The sequence below is a fragment of the Musa acuminata genome, chromosome BXJ3-6, assembly GCF_036884655.1.
Source record: "Musa acuminata AAA Group cultivar baxijiao chromosome BXJ3-6, Cavendish_Baxijiao_AAA, whole genome shotgun sequence".
NCBI lineage: Eukaryota > Viridiplantae > Streptophyta > Magnoliopsida > Zingiberales > Musaceae > Musa > Musa acuminata.
Window position 1 is genome coordinate 33922119 of NC_088354.1, and position 10303 is coordinate 33932421.

The 10303-nt window shown below is 39.0% G+C and overlaps 1 protein-coding gene across 1 annotated transcript; it reads left to right on the top strand.

Annotated features, from left to right (window-relative positions):
• Positions 1-1432: 1432 nt before the first annotated feature.
• On the top strand, positions 1433-6766 carry LOC103989804 (putative leucine-rich repeat receptor-like serine/threonine-protein kinase At2g19230). Its single transcript, XM_065153699.1, has 13 exons — positions 1433-1697; positions 2908-3463; positions 3542-4029; positions 4115-4253; positions 4369-4440; positions 4522-4593; positions 4668-4748; positions 4912-5063; positions 5140-5354; positions 5420-5546; positions 5676-5741; positions 5886-6075; positions 6166-6766. The coding sequence occupies exons 1-13, from the start codon at positions 1571-1573 to the stop codon at positions 6614-6616; spliced, it is 2736 nt and encodes a 911-aa protein (XP_065009771.1). The 5' UTR covers positions 1433-1570; the 3' UTR covers positions 6617-6766.
• Positions 6767-10303: the final 3537 nt, after the last annotated feature.

A 10303-nucleotide genomic window follows, 5' to 3' on the forward strand; every position in this document is an offset into this window, starting at 1 on the left:
ATGATAAAAAATACTCATAGACTCGATCAAATCAAATATATATATATATATATATATATATATATATATAATTAGTATTGTAATAGTATATAAGCAACAATAACTAAAGAAGTATGATATGATGTCACTTACAATATTTTTAATACATCAATAAAAATAATATAATGTTATTAAAAAATAGTACAATTAACTCAAATGGAATCAAAACACATTAGAAATCACTTGATATGCCATATTAGGATTTAAATAAGTATATATAATAATTTAGGATGAACATCACCAAAATAAGGATAAAAAAGTAGTCTATTATAGTGTTTTGACCATCATAATAAAAATACTATAATGCCTTCTTGAAAATATTGTAAATCACCTAAATTAACTTCTAACCCTAAATACTATAAATGATTCACTCACCCTATGGATCGATAAACCGATCCATCCTTATATATATATATATATATATATATATATATATATATATATATATATATATATATATATATATATATATATATATATATATATATATATATATATATATATATATATATATATATATATATATATATACATGTATATATATAAATATAAAATTTTGGAGTTTGGGTCATTATGGTATTAAATATAAAGAGAAAGATAACAGTTGTGTAAGAGTAAAATATACTTTTCTTATATTAAAGCACCAGCGAAAAAAAAAGGAAGAGAGAGAAAATTATTTTTTTATCAGTATCCGATGGTCCATATTGAATATCTTAATCCCAGTAGGTTTTCCTCCGTAATAGTTATTGCAGATAATGATTGGTGTTGACAATGGTATTTGACTAGTCAATAGATTGAGCGCTCGAGTTGGATGCAGTTCTCATTGTATGTATCAGCTTCATCTTTTCTCATGTATAGATGTCAAATATCTCACTGCGACTATAAGATTTAGGAAAACTAAATGCATGGAGGAACTTTTCAACAACAACAACAAATAAGAACCCATATTTTCTTTTCAATCTGTGCATGTTGCTGTTGTTTTAATACCTGTTGTCAGTAGTCAACTACATTTGAGTTGGCAGCCATAATCTCTTCCTTGTTCTAAAGCATGGTATTGGCTAGATTGCAATCCATAAAGCTTACCGACGACTGCGTCTCATCGAGCTCACGACGCACGTCATGAAGAGTCAGTCAACCCAACCTAACTCTTTCAAGTCTGAATGATACTTGTCACCCACTTAACGTACAAATTCTTCGGCAGGTTTCTGACCATTATATTCATATATTTTTCCCGCGGATTAGTCACAGTACGGAAGAAAGAAGAAAGAGAAGGAGCTGATACAGAAAAGAAAGGTGATTCGAGTCTTCGGCTTTTGATATCTCCGAAGAGCTTATTAGGCTCTCCCAGGACGAGTTGGTGCAGCAAAATGCCTTAAACTGGGATCCAGCTTTGCGATGTGACATGATTACTGCAGACTTGTTAGTTGGTGGGATGCCATGGCCCCAGGGATTTGATTACTCGGGGCATCGTTATGTGCATGTTTGACTGATCCATTCGCCTGCTGCTTGTGTGGGAAAAACCTTCCTCCAGATGAAGAAACTGGCCAAGGGAAGGAGATGCTTCAGGTCGAGGAACATGGCCGTCATCCCATGTTCGATTCTTCTGTCGTTCTCCCTGCTCGCTGTTCAAGTTGGAGGTCAGTTTTCGGACGGTCTCGGTAAGTAATCCTATCTTGCTTCCCGTTTACCTTCTTTCAATACCATGTTCTTTGAATGTAGGATTTCCATGCAATTGTTTACAGGAACTGTTCAAATAAGACATCTTCCTGTAGATAGCAGTAGTGAAACATGGATCTGACAGTCCGATGAAACATAGATCATCTACGGAAATAGGATTTGTAACTAATATCAATTATGGGAGCACCTCAGATATCATCTACGAGAGGCCCTTTCGTACATCGATCTAATGAAATTTTCGGTTGTTGGGTTGATGTGTAGAGTGTTGGGGTTGGTAATTATCTTAGTAGACTTAATTAGATTTTGGATTATTAAGGAAGAAGAATAATTCCTAATAAATAAGATTTATTCCTATGGATAGATCATAAGTTTTAATGTTCTAGTGAGAGGGAGAGATGGAATACCATCCGAGTTTTTTTTTTAGTGGATTGAAAAAAGAGTTGTTTCAAGTCTACATCAGAGAGTATATTAGGGGTTTAAGTTAAATCAAGATAAAATAATTTTTTATATTAAAATTTTTATATAATAAAAAAATAATTTTTTTAATATAAATAGAGAATTATCGATTCATATTAATATTGTATTGACTTTTTGATATATATTTTTATTATTGATATTATTATTTTTTTAATTTTAAAGTCTTTTTTCTCTCCCTAATAAAATAGATCCGATGACTAGAGATTTAATAAAAATATCGTCCATCCGTTATTGTCAAGAAATTTGACAGAAGAAATAGTTTTACTCTATAACATAGGTATAAAAGAATAATCTTTAAATTATTATGTTTGTATCATCTACGAAAATAATCCCTCTACTAATTTCTCTACAATCATTCACCTATTGGTTTCATACATAAGAGGCTAATTGATTATGATCATCCCTTATTTAAGATATTAACATCTAGATGACTTGATGATCAATTACAAGAAATAGCAATAGTAAGAACAATTCGAATGATAATTGGTTTCAAAATTAGACTAAATGTATCCATATATTTCTCTCCTACAGGAAACATATATTTCATATTTCTGTGTCATAATATAATATACATATGTCAGTGAACATGTAGATGCTCATGATTGGCTAGCTTGATGTATATTGTTGTTGTGAACTGTGTAAACTACTCTCATGCCTTTTCTTCTTCCTACTGCCTCTTCTCTACTCAAACACATTTCATACATCTCTTCCCAGGTTTTATCAGCCTTGATTGTGGATATGGACGTGATGCTCAAGCATATTACGTGGGGCCATTATCCGGTATAACGTACGTCTCTGATGCTCCTTACACAGACAGTGGCGAGACTCATAACATATCCTCAGTATACGCATCAGTAACGCTCCCTCAGCGATTCCTCACCGTGAGAAGCTTCCCTAGTGGAGCTCGGAACTGCTACACCTTCAAATCGATGACCCCACGGCTTAAGTATCTCATCAGGGCATCATTCTTATATGGCAACTATGATTCCAAAAACAGTTCTTCTGTTCAGTTTGATCTCCATCTTGACGTCAACTTTTGGAAGACGATGACTGTGACCAGCAGATCGAGGAGGTATTACACAGAAACTATCATGGAAGCCACAACCGATCTGATTTCAGTTTGCCTTGTGAACACTGGCCGTGGAACTCCCTTCATCTCTTCGCTAGAGCTGAGACCGCTCAACCGCACTCTTTATCCAGTCGTGAACGCATCTCTCTGTCTCATTCTCTCGTCGCGGTTTGACATGGGGCTGACAGGTGATTACGTGAGGTCAGTAACATGAGATCCATAAGCATAGCTATTGATCCATTTGAGATTGATCTTTCTTTTCGCCTGATAACATAACAGGTTTCCTTCCGATCCCCATGATCGCATCTGGAATCCATATGCCGACACGACCTCTTTGACAAAGACATCGACTAATCTCCCAGTCGAAAATCCTGTGGATGATCACTTTGAGGTACCTCTTGTCGTGATGAATACTGCAGTTGTCCCTGTGAACTCCAACAAAATGGAACTCAGTTTGCCAACAGAACCTGGAGACCTCGATGAATACTATGCAGTCCTACACTTCTCCGAGCTGAACCCACTGCTCCAGAATGAATCGAGGCAGTTCTTCGTCTACCTCGGAGGAACCTTGCTGAATGATGCCAAACCCTTCACCCCGGACTACCTTTCTTCCAGCGCCGCATACAGCACAAACCCTACTTCAGCACCCACTCACTACAACATCTCCCTTGTTTCCACAAGCGATTCCACCCTTCCACCTATCCTCAACGCAGTGGAGGTGTTTTCTGCAATGCAGAACACGATTGTGCCATCAGATAGCAGAAATGGTAACGGTGACATAAATGTCATCCATTGCTTCTTTATATTGTTAGTATCTTATGTTTGTTTCGTTCTTTCATGTTGTTCAATCAGTTGATGCAATGGTGGCAATCAAAGGAACGTATGCTGTGAAGAGGAATTGGATGGGCGATCCATGCATGCCAAAAGCTTATGCTTGGGATGGATTGAATTGTACTGTTGATGTAGCTGGAGTTTCAAGGATCACTGCAGTGTGAGTTTGTAATTTAACATGAAGATAATGCAGCAATTAAACAAAAGAAAACATGGATTTTAGGAAGCAAAAGGAATATGGATGAACACAGTAACGGGTTTCACATGTTCTGCAGAAATCTTTCGCACGGTGCTTTGACTGGCGAAATATCAACTTCTTTTGCCAACCTCAGTGAAATCCAATACTTGTAAGTGCTTCTTCTGAGTAGGTGATATCAGCTTCGTAGTGTAATCTTGGCAATATAAATAATCTGATGTCAATTGTGCAGGGATTTGTCTTACAACAAATTGACAGGGTCAATACCAGCTTTTCTAGCATATCTGCCATCGCTGAAGTACCTGTAAGTATTCCTAATGACTTCTATGATTCCTTTGCTGAAACTATTGAGGCTTAACTTCAAGAAGCTACTTGCAGAGATTTGGCAAACAATGAACTGAGTGGATTTGTACCTTCTTCTCTCATTACAAAATCACAGAATGGATCACTTACTTTAAGGTTTATTTCCTTCTCGAAACCTCCCATCTCCCTCTGTTATATGCCTTATAATTCAACGCCAAGATAAAACATAAATTAAATCCTTGCCATGAATTACGCATTGCAATTCATCACCATTTTTCTCCAAAGCTGTTAATTGATCATGAAATCCTTCGAATGGTAGAATCGAGGGCAATAGGAATGTTTGTTTCAATGCCTCTTCATGCGAGGCAAAGCAGAAGAAAACTGCACCAACCATTATTGTGATATCCTGCGTCGTTCCTGTCGTCTTGTTGCTGATGCTGGTAGTCCTCTGCATCCTGAAAAAGCAACAAGGTAGTCTCTTCTTCGTGCACATTCAACACTGTGATTTGCGTTTAATGATATGTATGCATCTTCTTGAAATCTACAGCCAAAGGTAGACACATGAAGGGGTCGAAAGAATACACATTCCAGATCGACAATCGACGATTCACATACACGGAGCTGAAGAAGATCACGAAGAGCTTCGACAGAGTTCTTGGGAAAGGAGGGTTTGGGACTGTCTACTATGGACGTCTGGAGAACGGCATTAAAGTCGCTGTGAAGATGCTGTCTCACACATCATCAGAAGAGTTTGTTACCGAGGTGGTAATCTGTCGCCTTCCAGCTTCGATCATGCTCGGCATCTTGTTGATCCCACTGCGTTGCAGGCCCAGCATTTGTCGAGGGTGCATCACAGGAATCTGGTTTCTATGATCGGCTACTGCATTGATGGAGAGCACCTGGCGTTGGTCTATGAGTACATGTCTCAGGGAACTCTCAAAGAGCATCTTAGAGGTTCTACCTACACTCTCCGCTTTATGCCACATTACTACTCTGTTTGTACACACATCCTCATCTATGACATGCATTCTTGGATTGATCTTTCAGTGGAATCACTAACAACTCGTCGTGTCGTTTTAGCAGAGTCTCGCGGCGATAGACCTTTGAGTTGGGAACAGAGACTCCGAATTGCCCTTGAAGCTTCACAAGGTATGAATCAAATACAGATTCTCTGCACATTCCTTAACATGCACAGAGAGAGAGAGAGAGAGAGAGAGAGAGAGAGAGCGAGAGAGAGAGAGAGAGATGTTGATTTGCTTTCATTATGCATTCATGGATTTGAATGATGTGTAGGGCTGGAGTATTTGCACACCGGATGCAAGCCTTCACTGATCCATAGAGATGTCAAGACTGCAAACATCCTCTTGAACGAAAGATTAGAGGCCAAGATATCGGATTTTGGACTGTCCAAGGCTTTTGAAAATGAAGACCATAGCCATGTATCAACCAAGGTCGTCGGCACCCCGGGATACCTTGATCCAGAGTATGTCATGTCTTCCATTCCTGCAATCTTCTTACACGACCAAGTTAAGAGCATAAGATCAATGGCATTTCATATTCTGTGACTTTCAAGGTACTACGTGAAGAACCAACTCAGCGAGAAGAGTGATGTGTACAGCTTTGGGGTGGTTCTCCTGGAACTGATCACAGGCCAACCTCCCATACTAATTGGTTCAGAAAATATTCACATAGTTGAATGGGTTTACGAAAGGCTTGCGAAAGGGAACGTAGAGGACGTCGTCGACAAAAGCCTGCAAGGTGAGTATGATGTGAATTGTGCTTGGAAGATTGCCTACGTAGCTCTCAACTGTTCCATGCAATCCTCCACCAAGAGGCCGACGATGACGGAGGTGGTGATGCAGCTGAAAGAGAGGTTGGCACTGCAGAGTAATCTTGATAAGACCCAACTCGAAGGTAGAAACACTCTGAAACTACTTAAAGAACATGGTGAGATGCACCGGATCAGTCCGTTTGAGATCGAATGTGCAAGCATATCAGACAAAGATGGTCCATCAGCAAGATGAACTTGATGTCACTTCTATCATCTCTGCTCCCAATCTCCATCGCAGTTTACATGCTTTAGTAAAAGCTTAAAATTGTTTGGATTCCTGTGTGTTGTATATTATGATGTTGATTCTGATATCAGCAGTCCACTATTTGTTTCCTTTCCCATACCTCTTCGAAGGCTAGGATTGAAAGCATATTGCATTGCGACAATGAGAAGTTCCAATATATACGTCTGGAATAAGTCATCATCTATCTGAATAATAAGAACATTGAACACTGTAACATCTCTGTAATATTATTGAAGAATACTCGTTTTATATACGGTTACATGATTTGTGTTGGTGCCTTGGTGCCATTGACCAGATAGTTAACACGGCCTAGTTTTATTCTAAAGACGTGGACCCATATGAGAAACTCATACGGATTATGTGGGTGTGATTCGTGTGGGAGGCTAGGGTGACAGGTGTCTCCTGAAGCGTTGTTAGCTCATGGAGACCGACTCATGGTCATCCCGAGAGGCACCTTGGCTTTGTCGGGAAACACTCTGCATCACCCTAAGTTACCCCTTAGATGTGTCGGTGTCCTACACAAATAGTCAATCTTAGGAAGTATCCTGACCTGACCCCTCCGACGCCTAAGTCAATAGAGTAGGTGGAGAGGGTTTAATAGTGCTCAGCAGAGTTTAGGATGAGCCTGCTTACCCCGGTTGGTTTCGAGGGCTGACTTTTATGCCTGATTTGTCGGTAGAGGGGGGCTAGCCGCTCATCCTCTCTCAAGCCTCTCGTATCGTTAATAGCTCATTTATGTCGATAACTAGCGAACATCTTACTGTCGGTTGTATTAGGGATGGATGATTGGGGGCGCGTCGTTTGTCAAGGTAGGGGTGCACTCGAAATGGACAAGGGATGTGGGTCAGTATTAAGCGCTCAGAGAGGAGAGCTAGGCCATGTCGTCTAAGATTAATGTTCCCTACGATTAAGCATGTGAGCCCTTCCAAAGTCAAGTCTGAGGGTGATGGGTCGTTGGCGGCCACTGATACAATCGAGGGGAAGTTAAGAGGACGGGTTTATGCTAGTCATAAGTGTTGTGCAAGTCAATCACATGAGTGATGACACGTGTGACACGCTACACACTTTTTTTGCTTATTATTACTTATTGGTATTTTTCTCACTCTATATTGCTTGTTGTATATATTGTGATATTCATGGATCTATGCAATGAGAATCAAATCATGAAGAGATAACAATAATGAGACTGATTCATTTTTAAACACAAACCCTAAATAATCCCGATTATAGGTTACTCGATAAGAACATCGAGATAACTAGACATGCTAGTGTGTTGTATGCTCATTCATATGATGGAGATAATTGGTCTTAGAGTTGCTCATGTGGGGACACTAGAGATACAGTACAAGTGCTCATTGGAGAATGAGTTCATTCATATGATGGAGACAATTGGTCTTAGAGAAGAATATCTTATGTGTTCTTGCTTAGGCAAATCCCTGGCCAGGGATCATTTGGATTGAAAGAAAAGGTATTCTCCAAGAGAATATGACTATATGACTAGAGCAAGACTCGAGTATATTCCGTATGGATCTGACAACACTATGCCCGATATACAATTTCTAGGATATTAGATGGATGAGAGACTATAAATACACGATAACTAAGGAGTAACAAGTCCAATGGATTGGATTCTCCTGTATCGTCTGGGGACTATGGCGTAGTGGCCTAGTACGTTCATAGCCGATGAGTCGAGTGAATTACTATGGAGACAATAATTCATTAAGACAGAAGGAGTTTTGACATATACAACTCACAACCAGCTCGATATTGGGCCTAGAGAGTCATACACATATGGTAGGTGTTGCAACGAGTAGAGGTTCGAATATGAGATATCTGCTAGAGCTCCTATCTTATTAAATATCTAGTAAGCCATTGAATTATTTTATAAATAAGATCCAATAAGAGCAAATAAGAGATTATTGGGTAGAGATCTATCCATCCAATAATCCAACTACCCAAGATGATAGGATCCATTAGAGTTAAGTTGATAAGGATCACTATAAATAAGAGGGAAACAAAGAGGCATAGGCTAGACCCTTTTTGGCTACTATCTCTTAGACTCCTCCCTTCCTCTCCTCTTCAGCTAATAACCCTAGTTTGGGGCGTGTGGACAGCAAGAAGGGCTGGCTCCTTCTTAATCACATGGTGCATGTGGAGAGAAAAATCATGTAGCGATTTGAGAAGCATCTTCTCTGCATCTACCATATGGATCACCACTAGAGATGAGGATAGTTGACCTCCTTCATTTACTCCTATAGATTTGAGATTTTACAAGAATATACAATCTCTCTATGTAACAAATCTGCCTTGACATACGCGGTTTTCATTTTACGTTTTCGGTTTTGTGCACTAATCTTCGCACGATGACAAAACATTTTTCTGTGGAAAATTTAAGATTTTTATTTTCTATTATTCCACTATGCATGTGATGCTCTATCTAGATTTCCCAATAGTTTGGTTGCTATGTATCGATGGTTGACTCATGTGACTTCCCCTGGGTTCACGCTCTAATCGACAACCACGTGAGGGGGTGGCATAAGCACTTACACGCATCTCGATTTCAAGTGGCGGTCCATGACTAGGTGAATCAATCATGGAATACATATGCTATTGCTTTCCCCATTGTTTGTCCCTCCTTGAAAGGCATGTTTTAGGCTCTTAAATGGGTTTCCTGTCACATCATCTGGTTTTATTGGTTTTGTCTTGACTTGACTACCATAGCAGGAGTATTGATATGCTGTGGTGGCTTTTAGTCATCACCTAGCCGAGGCATGGGGCACTTGGTTTTGATGGGGTGTGTTAGTCATAGTAGGCTCTATGCTTGTTCGCCCTAATTACAGTGGGGCTTTTCCCGCTTGGCGAAGATTTGCTTAGGCCTTGGGGCTCATGCAATGGGCTATAGAGACCAACTCATTAAGGATGGGCCCGAATCTCATTGCCGTTGGTATAGTTTTGGTAGTGCGGTAGTGATCTTACGTTATCCTGAGGCAGATTCGGGTGAGGACAATTGTCTCCCAACAAGAGGTGAGGGGTCATTTTGGCACCTCTTCCCTGACTCTTCCCAACAAGAGGACAATTGAGAGAGAGCTTTATATGTGCCCTAACCTCTTCCCTGACTCTTGCTTTCTTGCGTTTCTTCATCTTATTAGGGTTAGTGAGGATTATTTTTGGTATTATTCAAATAGAGTACCATTTAAGAAAAAAAAAGAAGGCACATTTTGAGAAAAAAATAAAAATAAATTTTTTTCAAGAAACTATATATAATTTTGGATTAGGTCATTATGATATTTAAATATAAAGAGAAAAATAATAGTTGCTTATTTCTAAGAGTGAAATGTACTTTTCTTATATTAAGGCACAAAGAAAAAAAATAAGAGAGAGAATTTTTTTTTTTATCAGAATCAGATGGTCCATATCGAAGATTTGAATCCCATTATATTTTCCTCCATAATAGTTAATGCAGATAATGATTGGTGTTAACAATGGTATTTTATGAGTCAATGGATTGAGCGCTCCATTTGAATATGATATGGATAATATTGGCACCCTCCAGCTCCCTCCACTATATGAACAAACAATAAAGTCATAGGAATCAATGTGATTATTAAGGACATGTATCATGTATTATGATATTCA